General features: G+C 35.6%; 3 protein-coding genes across 3 annotated transcripts; all 3 read left to right on the top strand.

Moving 5' to 3' along the window:
- Window positions 1-184: 184 nt before the first annotated feature.
- Window positions 185-11,240, top strand: LOC124453665 (prolyl endopeptidase FAP-like). The gene is given in 27 exon segments (XM_047004478.1): window positions 185-501; window positions 1,542-1,657; window positions 1,978-2,069; window positions 3,366-3,455; window positions 3,633-3,685; window positions 3,772-3,856; window positions 4,117-4,243; window positions 5,536-5,791; window positions 6,279-6,402; window positions 6,476-6,517; window positions 6,880-6,990; window positions 7,351-7,439; window positions 7,543-7,590; window positions 7,818-7,873; window positions 7,945-8,013; window positions 8,265-8,315; window positions 8,521-8,622; window positions 8,702-8,771; window positions 8,857-8,881; window positions 9,197-9,366; window positions 9,464-9,518; window positions 9,779-9,881; window positions 9,964-10,022; window positions 10,225-10,258; window positions 10,261-10,296; window positions 10,883-10,956; window positions 11,037-11,240. Coding segments are annotated over 26 exon segments (2,145 nt in total). The 5' UTR covers window positions 185-501; window positions 1,542-1,632; the 3' UTR covers window positions 11,136-11,240.
- Window positions 11,241-11,469: 229 nt separating this feature from the next.
- LOC124453459 (beta-1,3-galactosyltransferase 1-like) lies at window positions 11,470-12,571 on the top strand. The gene is made up of 2 exons (XM_047004274.1): window positions 11,470-12,197; window positions 12,475-12,571. Exons 1-2 carry the CDS (start codon window positions 11,470-11,472, stop codon window positions 12,569-12,571), a joined length of 825 nt encoding a protein of 274 aa, XP_046860230.1.
- A 232-nt stretch (window positions 12,572-12,803) lies between these two features.
- Window positions 12,804-15,367, top strand: LOC124453659 (trans-1,2-dihydrobenzene-1,2-diol dehydrogenase-like). Its single transcript, XM_047004470.1, has 4 exons — window positions 12,804-13,689; window positions 13,863-14,187; window positions 14,573-14,735; window positions 14,906-15,367. Exons 1-4 carry the CDS (start codon window positions 13,315-13,317, stop codon window positions 15,036-15,038), a joined length of 996 nt encoding a protein of 331 aa, XP_046860426.1. The 5' UTR covers window positions 12,804-13,314; the 3' UTR covers window positions 15,039-15,367.
- The last annotated feature ends 28 nt before the right edge of the window (window positions 15,368-15,395 follow it).

The following is a 15,395-nucleotide window of genomic DNA, read 5'->3' as shown; positions in this document are numbered from 1 at the left end:
TTGTAAATGTTTCACGGTTCACGAATGACCTGCACCCCACGCCACCTAGATCTTTTTATCTGATTTTGGTTTCAAGAAGAGAATGTCTGCGACAGAACACACATTGGCTCAAACTGCAATCGGTAAAAGATAACAGTTGTGACGCAATGTGGAACAAATGTGTTTCCGTTCAATGGAGATATTTTATCAAGAGGCTTTGTAGAATAAATACCTATATGTAAATACGCATGTACATTGCGATAAACGTCATGAATAATATAAGTGCTATTAAATTAGAAGACGGAAGAGTTCCAGCCGACAGCTCCGATTGTCATACAGAGAACAGCTCTTCGGTAATGGCTAAAAATGAATATAAACCCCTTAATATATTCGATACGAATTTGGAAGAGAATCGATCGCGATCATTCGGAATCAACCGAAGGGCACTCTTTACCTTCCTTGCAATTTGTGGTGTAGTTACGCTCGTCGTTGTAGTCTCTGTCGTTCTCGTCGTTAAAAACGGTATGTTTCTGTTGTAGTTCGTCGTTTCAGCTTGTTATTTTTCTCTCAAACAATTATGCCACCTTCTGTTTGACGACCTGATCAATAAAATGTAAATAATTGGAGATTGAATTATTTGAAAATGATCTAAATTAGTACCTTCCTTTATCAAAATAAACTTTCAATACGATTTCTAAGAGATGTTAATCGTGAGATGCATTCTTATAAATCGAATTGTGACTGTAAAAGCTGGCCATCATTAATGCGATTCTTTGCCATTTCTTTGGATCAAACATTAAATCTTATTATTATTTCGTACAGTGTTGTATTGAAACTTGTGCCTCGTATAAAACATTGCATTTTGCCCATTTCCCTTATGATATTTCAATCCATTGACAAGGGCAATTTGTAACAAGGCGAAAAAATACCAAGTGATCATGTTTAGCTTTCATCGGCTGGTAATATTTTTCCTTCACTTTTTCTTTCGCATAAACAAAGACATAGTTAGATATTTAACGATGTATTACTACGACTGTCTCAAACTGATAAATAGTAGCAGAATTTGCATACATACAGACACGTAATCACAAAATATCGAACAATATGCGTTATCGTAAAATCTCATGCTAACTGTTTTGTGACACGGCTAACCCGATTAGGTCAAATTTCTTCCTTGTTATATGTGCCTTGTGAATTTTCTATTCCTGTTAATTGATTGTCAAATGTCATCGCATTAATTTTGTCTATATTTCGGTGTCTTTCAACGCTGTTCATGGCGTAAGATGAATAAAGAAATCAAAAAAGCAGGTCTTTAACGAATTTATGGCAAGCCACCACAAAACAACAATAAGAAATAGAGAAAGCACCATCTCCCATCCTTATAGTGAATTAGTATAAGCTTCTACTCAATTAATCTTTGAACACTTGCCTCCCCACTTGAGTTTAAGAACATAAACCTCTCTCCTACATATGAAAGCTTTTTCATTATCTTCGGCTACTGTTGTGCCAGCGACTGGGCAATCAAAGTCTTTTTCATTCACATCATTTGGGGTGTTATGTAGATTCGCGGAAAGACTCGAATGGCGTCAAGAAAAGAAGCGATGAAAACGTTTTCAATTTGAAGATATATTCAATGGCGATTTCTCTCCCTACATGCCAAACGAAGTTTGGTCTTCTGGTTTGTAATTTAATTGTTTCGATCGTTTTGTTGATGGGCCTGTAAGGTTAAGCCTGTAACTAACTGCAAGAAATTCGCTCAAAGGCCTGTACTATTTAATGAACGTTTGATGATAAAGAACTTTTTTTCTAAATGGCAGTTGCTTTACTAGTTTGAGATTTCACAAAGAAAACGACGACTTATGATTAGTAGCGAAACAAGACTTTCCATTTTTTACTGCATCAAGTTCTCTTAAACTCGTTACAAATCAAGTGTGAACTGTTTTTCCTAATCTTTGATTATTTTTAACTTATTTACTATAAATTTCTCCCTTGTTGCAGATGATTCTGTTCTGCGACTCGAAGATGGGAATATTGTACAATACAACGTTGAAACGAAGGAATCTAGCCTGTTGTTTTATGGGAAGATGTTGGTAAGTTCATGTTCATCTTTAAAAGCTCTTTTTGTGTCATAACTACAGTGTACGATACATTTACAACATTTATTGCTACACGTTCAACAATTGCTCTATTCAGATTTTGATAGAGAGAAAAGTCTACAATTGACAACATCAGAGGTCTCAGGGTTGTAATCGCTCAACTTTCATTCTTTTTTTTCTTAAAAGTGTCACAGTTATTTGTGTTAAACTCGATATTTCAGTATTTCGTAATATCGCAAAATACTAACATACACAAGAGAATCTCCAGTGATTTTTATGAAATTGCTGTCAAATACACCATTGATTTTTCACTTCAACACTGGAGAAAATAATGGAATTTGCCTTCCTGGTTACTTTCAAAATGACTGACTTTCTCCTTTAATATGCCCCATCATTTTGCAATGGAGTAAAATTCCAAACTAGACTAACCGTTGTAGAGTATTATTTCACTTTAGGCTTCCTTGGGTGGGGGTACAACAGGAGTTAGTCACTATCACACTTTCACTTACCACAAGATGAAAGGTTAATTGATTAGAAAATAATTTCGATTTAAAAAAAGCCAGTTCTTTTTCAACGTTAAGCATACGTTGTGAACGTAATTGTCTTAGATAAATTTTAATCGTTTTAAAGTACATTACTAGTCAATTTTGGTTATCTAACGCTAGTTCTCCTAAATCAACGACGATAAGGATGAAGCAAAGGGATTACACACTCTGTTGCTAAGCAATTGTTACCCAGCGTCATCATCATTGCCAATGGGATCACACAGCCTGTTGCTTGGCAACTTTCATACAACATCATCATCAATGGCAGAGATCCATCATGATCGTCACCATCTGTATCATCATCATCATTACCATCATCTCCATCATCACCATCATCACCATCATCACCATCATCATCTCCATCATCATCACCATCATCTCCCCCATCATCATCACCATCATCTCCATCACCATCATTGCCATCATCGTCACCATCATCTCCATGCACCATCATCACCATCATTACCATCATCACCATCAATATCATTAGCTATCATCGTCGTCCTCCTCCTCGTCATCATAAGCAATAACTTGTTCTTTTGTCACTTTGCGTATGGTTAAAAGAACCAGTTTCCAGTAATTATCAAACATCTTCATCATTACCAAAGGGTTCAATCACCCAAGAGAGTTAACAGACTCTGTTCTTCCTCTCGGTAGCATACTTCGTAGAAACCTTGAAGTTTTGAACGTAACTCTGTAATAATGGGATCAAGAGCAATGGTTTGGTTTTTGTGATTAATTTTAGTTTGATAATGGTGTGAACGTCGATTCTTCTTTATCAAATACCTTATCTCCTGACGGTAAATGGATGTTTTTTCCTGTTGAAAAGAGGCAGGTCAGTCTTGAATCTGGTTACATTACTAGATGACGAATTTAATTATGTAATTATATTATAACTAGTGTTTACATGTATCCAAGTCTAATTAATCGTAGAGAAGAGTTCGGAGTTTTGTCAGTCGGGGAGAGTTATTTCTAACTGTAAAGCAAAAATTATTTTGTAATTTTTCTATAGAAATATCGCTACTCGACGGTAGGAAAGTACATTGTTTTGAACAAGGAAACTGGGTAACATAATGCTCATTTTAAAGTGATGCTTTAGATAAAGTTGACCAAAGTAGTTTGCATTAATGTGAACAAATCCTGACTTATAGAAAAGCGGTAAAAGTCAAAATATCTGCGTCACAGGCGATGCCCGAAATCCAGTATATTTCATGGGGGAAAAAGAGCAATTGTTTGGTAAGCACTTCAGGATTTTGTTTGACGACCAGGTACAACTCATATTTACGTTTACCTAGCATATACAATTGGTCAAATGTAAAGTTGTAAACAATGCACTTTGTTTTTCCTCGTGTGTTTGTTGACAAATGATTTGTTATGAAATGTTGTTTCAAAACAAACATTCAACCAAACATGTAGTGTAAACAAGGTATAATTTATGAACGCTATTGTAAAAATACATCCCGATGAAAATTTGATTTGTTTACTTTTTCTTTCAGGTGTTTGTATCGGAAAATGATGTTTATTGGATGCATTCCGTTGAAACACCTGAGAAAGTTGCTCGAGTAACGTCAACGGGACGGGACAAATATTTTTTCAACGGCGTGCCTGATTGGGTGTACGAAGGTATGCAGTGGGATTGATAGGAGTATTGTATAAAATTGACATTTTACAAGGCTCCAACTCTCTCCACATTTGATCATTATAGTTGCGTGTATGATAACTATAGATTGTAGTGTGATAAGGAATGAAGTTTTAATTTTAAATTACTCCTTCGAAAAGACATTGAAGTGAAGGACACAAGTTTCAACGTCAAATCACTCCTGATGAAGACACTAGACTGTAGTATATAATGATTCAAGTTTCAACATCAGATCACTTCTGATGAAGACATTAGACTGGAGTATACAAGAACTCAAGTTTCAACATTAAATCACTCCTGAATCCTGATGAAAACACTAGACTGGAGTATATAAGGACTAAAGTTTCAACATTAGATCACTCCTGATGAAGACAGTAGACTGGAGTATATAAGAACTCAAGTTTTAATATCAGATCACTTCTGATGAAGACACTAGACTGGAGTATGTAAGGACTCAAGTTTCAACATCAGGTCACTCCTGATGAAGACACTAGACTGAAGTATATAAGAACTAAAGATTCAACATCAGATCACTCCTGATGAAGACACTAGACTGGAGTATATAAAAACTAAAGATTCAACATCAGATCACTCCTGATGAAGACACTAGACTGGAGTATATAATGATTCAAGTTTCAACATCAGATCACTTCTGATGAAGACATTAGACTGGAGTATACAAGAACTCAAGTTTCAACATTAAATCACTCCTGAATCCTGATGAAAACACTAGACTGGAGTATATAAGGACTAAAGTTTCAACATTAGATCACTCCTGATGAAGACAGTAGACTGGAGTATATAAGAACTCAAGTTTTAATATCAGATCACTTCTGATGAAGACACTAGACTGGAGTATGTAAGGACTCAAGTTTCAACATCAGGTCACTCCTGATGAAGACAGTAGACTGAAGTATATAAGAACTAAAGATTCAACATCAGATCACTCCTGATGAAGACACTAGACTGGAGTATATAAAACTAAAGATTCAACATCAGATCACTCCTGATGAAGACATTAGACTGGAGGAAATGAATACTTATGCTTCAACATGAGATCACTCCTGATGAAGACACTAGACTGAAGTATTTAAGGATTCAAGTTTCAACATCAGGTCATTCCTGATGAAGATATGTGTGAAGTATATAACGACTTTTTCAACATTAAGACGACAAAGTATTGTAAATGAAAACTCAAGTTTCAGGACCAAAAACTTGTGATGAAGATACTGGTCAGTGGATAATGTTATAAAGGATTTTTTTCTTTTTCATCCAGAGGAAATTCTTAGCCAGCGACCGTCTTTATTGGTTTCTCCGGACGACAAACATTTGTGTTATGCCAGCATTAATGATACGGAGGTTCCATTATTTGAAATTGCTCTATATGGGAAACCGCCAACGGCCTACAGTCGAATACAAGACATAGCTTACCCAAAACCTGGTACCAAAAATCCCGATGTCCGTATTTATGTTTACAATTTTGAAAATAATGTAACGATCGAACTGGACCCACCAGAAGACTTGAAGAAAAGGTAACGAAACAATCATTATTTGTGGTCTTTTTCATATTTTACGCCTGGTAAAACGACAAAATCCTTTTATATGACGACTGGGCGAATGGCGACTATAAATATGTCACGTGATATTGTCATGTGACTAAGCGTGATGTCCGCCCATCAAACATATTTTTGTCAGCAGATGTTGAACTTTTTCGTATTTGACGGACATTTTCCTTTTTGTGTTATATTTTATTTTCATCCTGTCTATTCTTTTTCTTTTCCAACAACTCTATTTTTGTCGCGAAAAACAATGTAAAAAATATTTCTTTCTGGATGCTGTGCGGGTGACACAGCATCCAACCAACTATTACACAGCAAAGAGCTACAAAATTATGATCTGTCCGTTTTAAACTTGGTACAAACAAAGTACGGGAGGGGTGAAAACATGAATGCCCACCACTGGGAATGTAAAGCAGCCATCTTTCCTAACTAGTGGAAAAACAAACTATATCTTTTGCAGTGATTACTACTTTACAAATCTCGTATGGGCCGACAATGATAACATCAGTGTTACATGGATGGATCGAGCTCAAACTACAAGTGTTGTGATGTTGTGTAACGCTGCGAGGGGAACTTGTATTGAGGTACGGTTCACTGTGGATAAATGAAAGTATTTGTCACTTTACTTTAGAGTGTTTCTTGTCTTTATTTTTGTAGAACTATCGATTGGTTTCCGCGAACGGCTGGGTAAATCAAAATGTAAGGAAATCATGAGTGCTTTTCTATAAGTAATCGAAAGTTGACTGCATGTAGTCGCCGATTTTTCTGCCTTAAAGGGAATCAAAAATGAACAAACGTTGTTTAGTAACTGCATACCATTCTCACAGTTGGGAAAAAAATTACTGCAGAAGAATTTTTGAAATCAGGAATTATTTTAACGTTTACAACGTTATGCATTTTCCATCTGCTTTGAATAAATTGACAAAGTACACATTTTAACACCCGCCTTTTTCACTCTCCCCCCTCCCCCACGGTTGGAATCGAACGAGTGTGTATCCTCTACCCTCACCTCACTAATTCTAAACTGTCGAAATACCAAATGTTGGTGTTTTCTTTTTTAGTATTATGATCCATTTTTCTCTTCTGATGGAACATTCTACATACAATTGCTCCCTCACAACGAAGGTCCAAAGACTGGGGACTATTTACACATTGCCAAAGTCCCATCGATCGTACGTATTGTAATTATTGATGTGTACAATGGGTCTGCGAGACCGTTACTAAAGCATGAGGTCGTTTTCATTATCGATAATAACTATAATATCGTAGCCAGCCCGTAAATTTTAGTCGTATCATATTTCAGTTCCGGGGAACTGCGTTGTTTTGCTATGAGTTAACACATGCAGAAAATTTAGTTTAGCATGACTTATGTCAGTAGGCTGTCTACGACATTATCAGTATCCACTGCTTCTTTTGGCCTATTTACGGACAGTCATTGAAAATATGGTCATGTTAGACTGTTCTTGTCGTGGTGATATTCTTTGTTATTGTTGGGACTGTGATTTATTCCAATGTGTTTCGTTGCGTTGCAGGCAAACGCTAATAAATATGTGAAGTATTTAACCCAGGGTCAATGGGATGTCAAGAAAATCGTATCGTTTGATAGAAAAAATGAAATTGTGTAAGCACTGTTTTCGTCGTTTTGGTGAAATTCTCCCACCTCTTGTATAACTTTGTATTCAAATTCTTCGAGTTCCTACAATTTCATATGTGTTTTTTTTTAGTTATTACGAAAGTACCGAAATTTCACCAACGAAATCTCATCTGTACAGGTAGCGTGACTGATATTCCACCATTAACAACGGATAAAGTCTTTGTGACTGACAATTCAGCCATTGATATCTTTTCTTTTACAACACAATAGTCCAACTTACCAGCTACAAATTATCATTTTGATCTTTGTTTTTTTATAGCAATCGATCTAAAAATTTATTTGTTTTATTTTTGTATTGGTGGGACCTTACTCGTTGATAATTTCTTTCTGTTTGTGTTTCTGTAGCGTCGATCTCAAGGGCAATAAAAAATGCATTTCTTGCGAGTTAAAACAAACAAAAGGTATATTTAAAAATGGTGATTTGAACTCACTGCTGTTACAATAACGATCTTTTTGTTTTTCATCAATGCAGACGAGCATTGTTCATATTATACGGCTTCATTCAGTACGAAGTCTTCGTGGTTCGTTTTGACTTGTGCGGGTATGAATTTCGTCATTTAACTATCAAGTAATGTTTTTTTATTGAAATAATCGAATCACAGTAAAAGGCTGAACACTTTAATTTTTTATGTAGTTATAATGCTTTGACTACTGGAGACTGTTCATCTTTGTATTGTCATTACAGTCATATAGAAACATTGTGTAGAAACAATATGGTTGTTAGTTATTTTTAGATAGTATATTAACACTGGATTGTATTCTATACATATTGTTTTTATCCTTCTTGCAAAGGTCCTGGTGTTCCCATGAGTTGGTTTTACAATAGTAAAGATATTAACACAGGTTTGTTTGGCTTTTCCTCTATCTTTTTCAAGATATGATAATCTATTTTAACGGTTGAAATTTATGCTTGAAACAACTTCGTCTCCATTGAATGATTATGGAACTTTACATCATCGATTATAAAACCATCTTACGTACTGCCTTTCGTAGTGCTCTAGTGTCATTTCTTGAAGCTAACTCGAATTTCAAATTATGTTTCATCCAGCCACTGTCCTACAGTCAAATGAAAAACTTGCGAAGAAACTGGAAACGACTCCATTGCCAACATTCGTTTATCACAAAATTAAGACTACGGACGGAGCTTATGGTAAGTATTTTAGCTTGTTTTCCCCCTTTCTCATTTTACCTAAATACACGTAAAAATTGTGATGTATTTTGTTATTTAGATATTTGGGTAAGGGAAATGCGACCACCGGGTTTTCAAGCCAATAGAAAATACGCTGTTTTGTTTGATGTGTAAGTGTACTTTGGCCGTACAATTGACTCGTCGTTGTTTAATGGTTAATGTAGTAACTTATGTGTCATTGAAAATTTTTTCCAGGTACGGTGGACCTGGGAGTCAAAAGGTTAGCCAAAGTTTTATTCTGGTTTATTGATTTGCTTTGAGGCATTTTTTCGTAGGCACTTAAGTCGATTTTGACGCTTTCAAGTTGACTTTGAGAATGACGACGTGTAATAGTTATTGCATGTTAACTAGAGGTTTCTTTTTGAAAATCATGTATTTGATTTGATCTCTTTTTGATGCGAGCATTAATGTAGTTAAGGCTTCGACAAAAAATGTTCAAAAAGTTCCTTTAAAAGTTCTTGATATTTGGTCAATTACAGATAACCTAACAAATGGATTATTTACAATTTTTTGCTCCTTTATAAATATTTGACAGATTCAAGAGATGTTTCAAACTGGATACCACACATATCTCACCAGCAATTTTGACATCATTGTTTGCGAAGTCGATGGTCGGGGAACTGCGTCGAGAGGACAAAACTTCAAATATTCTGTTTATATGCAACTGGGGGAGTATGAGAAAAACGACACTTTGGCAGCTGCAAGGTGATCTGTACATAATGATTCAGAATTGTTCATCATTGCTCATACCAGTTCTATCGAGTTTCCATTGTTTTAACACTAAAATGATTTGCCTTGTCAGGTTTATGCAAACTAAAGAATATGTTGATCCAAATAGGATTTCAATATGGGGTTGGGTAGGTGATTTATATTATAAAAACCTCAAATACCGTATTTTCTTTGTTTTATAACTCTGTTTTATAACTCACAGCCTCATTTCAGGCCGGAAATAAAGAAAACTCTGAATTAAAATAAATAATTAAAACTCTTTTTTAAACTGCTGAATATATATATGTTATCGCTTAATGTGTCTTTGAAAGGGTTGCATTTGCCAGGATATACTTTGAAAAATATCAAAGCGATGTCAATTGAATAATTTGCTCTTCTTTTGCTTTAGTCTTATGGCGGTTTCCTGTCCTCTTACATTCTAAGTACTCAAGAGAGCCGAGTTTTTCAGAGTGCTGCATCTGTAGCGCCTGTCACGGATTGGAGACTCTACGGTAGGTTATCCTTATCAGCTGAAGCCTATTTTACAAATGTTTCGTGTTATTCTGAATATTTTTAACGTATGTCATATGATAGACTCCATATACACCGAGAGATACATGGGGACGCCAGTGGATAATCGTATTGGCTATGATGTATGTTACCAAATTTTTTTTGTATTATCGCCTGATTAGGAAGATGAACTTTGATAAACGCCTCATTTTCCAGGAAATCATCCCCCAAAATGCTTTACAAGCTGAGTTGTTTGGACCATCTTTAATATTTATGTTCATTCCATTCCATTCAATATTTTCATTTTTATGTTTAATATAAGATTATCATTTTTCTGTTACATAGTTCTCTTCCGTACTGAAGCACGCCAACAACATCCTGATGACTCGTTTCTTCTGATCCACGGCACCGGAGACGGTTAGTCGAGTTAATGGGAAAGATTTTTATAATGTGAAAGACTGAAATTAATGAAGGATTTGAATGTCAAGCTTAATGCAAAACCACACTTACTGCGTTCTACAAACGAATATTTTTTGAACAAAATTGTTTTTTCATATTGAGTTGGATGTCTTTCACGTTTTTCTCATTACCTTTTCGAACAATTTTCAGTCTCACCTTGTTCCTAATCATAAACTAACCCCTCACGCAAGCCAGTATGGAGTTCTACAAAGTTTTTATAACTTTGTGTACTCTTGTATTGACGTTCAGGCTGTACAGGGATCAAAACAAAGGTTAAAATAAAATAAACGTTGGTTTTCATATAGCCATCTGAGCAGGGCTGTTCAGACGGCAAGACAAATGAGGCAATTTGCCAGCTTAAGAGGAGGAGGGGTGAAAGAAGAAGGCAGAGGAAAATTTTATTGTGTGCCCATGGGTCACGAAAAAGTGTCCAAAATTTGATTTGTACTAGGTCGAGTTCTCTTCTCTCTGCATGGGTTATAGAGACAGCTGTGAAAGCCAAATCGGTCTTTTTAATACTTTTTATATCCTGAAATACTTTCAGACAACGTCCACTTTCAAAATAGTGCACAACTGATCGAGGTTTTGACTCAAGCTGATATAAAGTTTCAAATGCAGGTTAGTGGAAACGCCATTAACGTATATGACAAATAGATAAGACTGGCCTCGCCATTGATTGTTCAACATATTTTTTGTAGATTTACACGGACAAACATCATTCACTGGAAGGCAACAACATCGAAAGACACTTATTCACACTTCTGACAGATTTTTTTAAAGAGAAGTTAAAATTATAGCGCAATATTTTATGTAAATAAAACAAAGATCTCGTTTCATGTATATATTTTTGTACTAACCATACTGTTACGAAATGTTGCTTATTATAATTTATTTAAGAATGACATCATCTTAGTTTTGTTTGCTCCAGATTTCAAAGATCAGTTGGGTTGTACGTCAATGTACGAAGAGTTAACGAAGGTTTCCGGTATATTCCGAGAACGAACCAAAACATTCGAAAATCAACAACAAATAAAGAATTTGTGCATTCAGTATATTTATCTGTTTGCTACCAAACTTTGATAACTAGAAATATGCTTGTGGATGAATCAATTGCTTCATCGAAGTCTCACAATGCGTGCAAAGTATCTTCATCTCGCGGTCGGTTTTGTACTTTTTTTGTTATTTTATATTTTCATTTGTAAACGAAAACCAAACGGTCCAGGATCAGGATGTCTGTCAGAATCAGACTGGCTTCAGGAAACTTCTTCAGATATAGTGGAGAGACACCGTCTTGCCGTTCAAAGATTAAAACCTGACTTAAAATGGATGAAAAATAAAGTACTGAGCCACACATTAAGTACAATTCCTGTTCGATTCCCAAATTGTTCCAGTACAGTTTTTCTTCTTGTTTTGGTGGCCAGTTCTCCTAACAATTTTGAGGAAAGAAATGCAATACGTGGTTCTTGGGCCAGTCTCCCTCAATCTGTTGCAAGGGATCGTGTATTTAAAGGTGTTTTAAGATATTATGACACTCGAAATGCCTTCAAGACCGTGTTCTTGATGGGTCGAAGCGCGGACAAGAAGACTCAAGCATTGATCAATAGAGAAATGGAAATATACAATGATGTTGTGTTTGGGGAATTTGAGGACAACTATAATAATTTAGTGTATAAGACACGACTAGGAATGACATGGGCATATTTACAATGTTCGTCATCCTACGTATTAAAGACAGACGATGATGTGTTTATAAATACATGGCAGTTACTACAGTGGGCCGTCCGATCAGATGAACTTAATTTTTATTCCGGTTGGTGCAACTATAGAAGTAAAGTAAGTCGAAACAAACTGAGCAAATGGTGAGTAAATAGTTAATATATTCTTGGCAATCTTTGGACTAAATGTGGTACATATAACCATAACATGTTTTGTATTGCCAAGTCACAAAAGTACACTGGCCCATTTAATTTGCTTTATACCATGCACTCCGTTCAAACTTTAACCAATCCTGCAATGGGTAAATAATGCATACAAATATCTCCCATCATGTTATCACTGAATATATATAATATATTAAGGTACAGAGTGCATAATTAAGGTCAAAGATATTGCTTATTCTAACATATTTTTCTGTAGGTATATTTCTGCTGAAGAGTACAATGAGAATGAATTTCCTCCGTATTGTCTGGGTGGTGGGTACATTATGTCTGAAGATATCCTCTCGTATTATTAAGCCCATGTATTTTGAAAATTTAATCCACCTGGAAGATATTTTTATTGGTATATTGGTGAACAAGCTCAATGTTCAACCAATAGACTTTAGGAAAGGTTTTAATCTCTTGTTTTCTGGCAATGTGACTTTATGTGATTATACACACTTACTCTTACTTCATCCCGTCAAAGCCAGTGCACAAATAAGCATGCATCTGCAAGCAAACCTTGCAAGAAAGATTTGTGATCATACGTAATGGATATAGAAGCTGTATTTATTTAAAATTACTTCAGCGCAGTCGCAGCTCATGTATTTATAGATTGTAAAATACACACTGTCTAAATACACAGCACATACTCTTGTCTTTACACAACATAGGATAAGATTAATTTAATAATTGCATCTTTTCTTCATGTTGCATAGTTGCCGAAATTCTAAACACCTTTACAATGTGCCGCTAAGCAACATGTCTTAAATAAAGCAACATGCCTTAAATTAATTACACATGCCCACTTGCAACTCCTCTTTACAATATTTGAAACATGTATTGCATGTAACATGGCTTAATTGCAACACTCTTTACAGCAATACACGTTACGTGTCCCTTTTAATATGTCGTATCCCTATGCGTCTCATTTGTCACGTTATGTACATCATATGACATTGATTTCATTCCAAAATTGTCACTTAGTATCTGTCATTATTTTTTATTGTCTTGGAGCACATCTCTCTACAGCTGGAAAAATTGATAAGCGATATACGTAATGTCGGACTCGTGCATTCGTTGGGGTGTTCTCGGAGCCAGCAATATCGCCGGAGATTTTATTTTGGCTATGAATACTTTACCCAAAGATGAGCATAAGGTGATTGCTGTTGGCTCGAGCTCGGAAGAAAGGGCCAAGGTGTTTGCGGAGAAAAACGGTATACATAAATGGTATGGTTGCCACGAACTTCTTGTTCAGGATCCTGAAGTCCAGATTGTTTATATTGCTGGTACTACGAATACTCACGCAAAATTCTGTAAACTTGCTTTGAATAATGGAAAGCACGTCTTGTGTGAGAAAGCCTTTGCCTTGAATTTCAAAGAAGCAAAAGAAGTTCTGGATTTAGCGAATAAAAAAGGGCTTTTCATTATGGAGGTATAGAATAAGGTCTTTCTCATTTATGTTTCTCCCCTTTCTCTTCTCTTCTTTCACCTTAAAAACTCATCTTGGGCATTTTCCTTTGAGATCTGCTTTTGATTAAGATGGCCTTATCTATCTTGTCTGCAAGGGAATGATATTCACAACAGCAAAATCATTAACTTGTTTAGGCAATGTGGACAAGGTTTTTACCAGCAACTTTGTATCTTGAGAAGATATTGGAAGAAAAGAAAATTGGCGAGGTTTCAATTGCTCTAGCAACTTTTGGAGCTGTCATGGAAACTAAACAACGAATTTATGACAAAGCTTTGGGTGGCTCAGTTTTGCTCGATATTGGTATATACACATTGACTTTTGCTGACATCGTGTTTCGCGGGGAAAGACCAGTGAAGATTGTTGCAAGTGGACATTTGTTTGATAGTGGTGTAGATCATAGTGTTAGTGTGACATTGATGTTTAGTGGAAAACGTATGGCTCAATTGCTTTTTACTGCTGGTAACTAAGAGCTGTTGATTTATTGTGTATGTAAGATATTTCGACCAAAAATTTTATTTGAGGTCATTTAGCATTAGTAGTGAAGTCAGCCTGTTTTTTTACTCCTACGTACAATGCAAATATTGTTGTGTTTGATATCACCTGGTACAATTCATGAATTGTAATTTTGCTGAATATTTCAAAGAGTATAATTTGGGCTGGTTTTGCTACTGTTTGGTAACTACTACAGCATGACTGTTAAGTCTGAAAATTTCAGAAAAGTTGAGTTGATTCTTAATATAATAATTTTAACTTTATGTATTGCTCCTTTAATGATGGTGTTAGAAAAAGTAGTTTTGCTTTTATCCATCAGTTGTCATGTTTAACATTTATTGTTTCTGACCAGGTGTTGCCCTTCAGAATAAGGCATCAGTTTTTGGAACAAAAGGATCAATAAGCTTAGAGGCACCTTTCCATGCTGCAACCATGGTTACAACTGCTGATACCATCGAGTTTCCATTGCCAGATTTGGAATGGCCTTCAAAGTGCATTAATTCTGCTGGATTAAGGTAAATGAGAGCTGTTCTTAAATTAAGATGGAATCCTGGTTAATGATCCCACTACCATATAGCCATCCTGGTTTTTAGCCCACTAAAAACACTTCGCAAAGTTTTCAGGAGTCTCAGGCATTTAAATGTCAAAACATCCGTAATTTGCATATGTTTCTACTTGTATTTAGGTATGAAATAGATGCAGTCCGACAAAGTATTTTGAGTGGGGAACTGGAAAACAAAGTGATGCCACATTCCACAACTTTGCGTATTATGGAGTATGTTGATGAGATTGCCTTGCAACTTGGTATGAAACTCTAACTTCGAGATAAAAAGCCAACTGTTCCAGCCTTCATCAAAGAAGATTTTGAAAATTTCCATGTTAAAAATTTCTGCGATGTAAATTAATCATTCAGAATCCTGTCGTGACTTCACAATTCTTTAGAATGAAATCAAACAAATCTGATGTTGATTCTTGATGCCTCTACACTCTACAGAAAAAGCTTTGTCCTCCTTTATCAATTAACATGTAATTTTTTTGTGCTTTTCAAAGCATACAACAGAAACATTGTGATGTGGTAAAGTTTGGGTGAGTGTGTGGTTTTTACAAACTTATATTCAAATGAGAATCAAATCGTAAAGACCTTAAATTCTGGACTCAAGCCTGTAGATTAAAAC

Source organism: Xenia sp. Carnegie-2017, unplaced genomic scaffold, assembly GCF_021976095.1.
Source record: "Xenia sp. Carnegie-2017 unplaced genomic scaffold, XeniaSp_v1 HiC_scaffold_25, whole genome shotgun sequence".
Taxonomy (NCBI): domain Eukaryota; kingdom Metazoa; phylum Cnidaria; class Anthozoa; order Malacalcyonacea; family Xeniidae; genus Xenia; species Xenia sp. Carnegie-2017.
Note: the sequence above shows the minus strand (reverse complement) of the source record. Positions and strands in the feature narration are given on the sequence as shown.

Bases quoted from the DNA above. Each gene is read 5' to 3' on its own strand.
- LOC124453659 (XM_047004470.1), top strand. From the start codon at position 13,315: ATGTCGGACTCGTGCATTCGTTGGGGTGTTCTCGGAGCCAGCAATATC. The intron at 13,690-13,862 runs GTATAGAATAAG...TAACTTGTTTAG, and splicing joins AAGGGCTTTTCATTATGGAG to GCAATGTGGACAAGGTTTTT. The intron at 14,188-14,572 runs GTAACTAAGAGC...GTTTCTGACCAG, and splicing joins TCAATTGCTTTTTACTGCTG to GTGTTGCCCTTCAGAATAAG.
- LOC124453459 (XM_047004274.1), top strand. From the start codon at position 11,470: ATGCGTGCAAAGTATCTTCATCTCGCGGTCGGTTTTGTACTTTTTTTG. The intron at 12,198-12,474 runs GTGAGTAAATAG...ATTTTTCTGTAG, and splicing joins CGAAACAAACTGAGCAAATG to GTATATTTCTGCTGAAGAGT.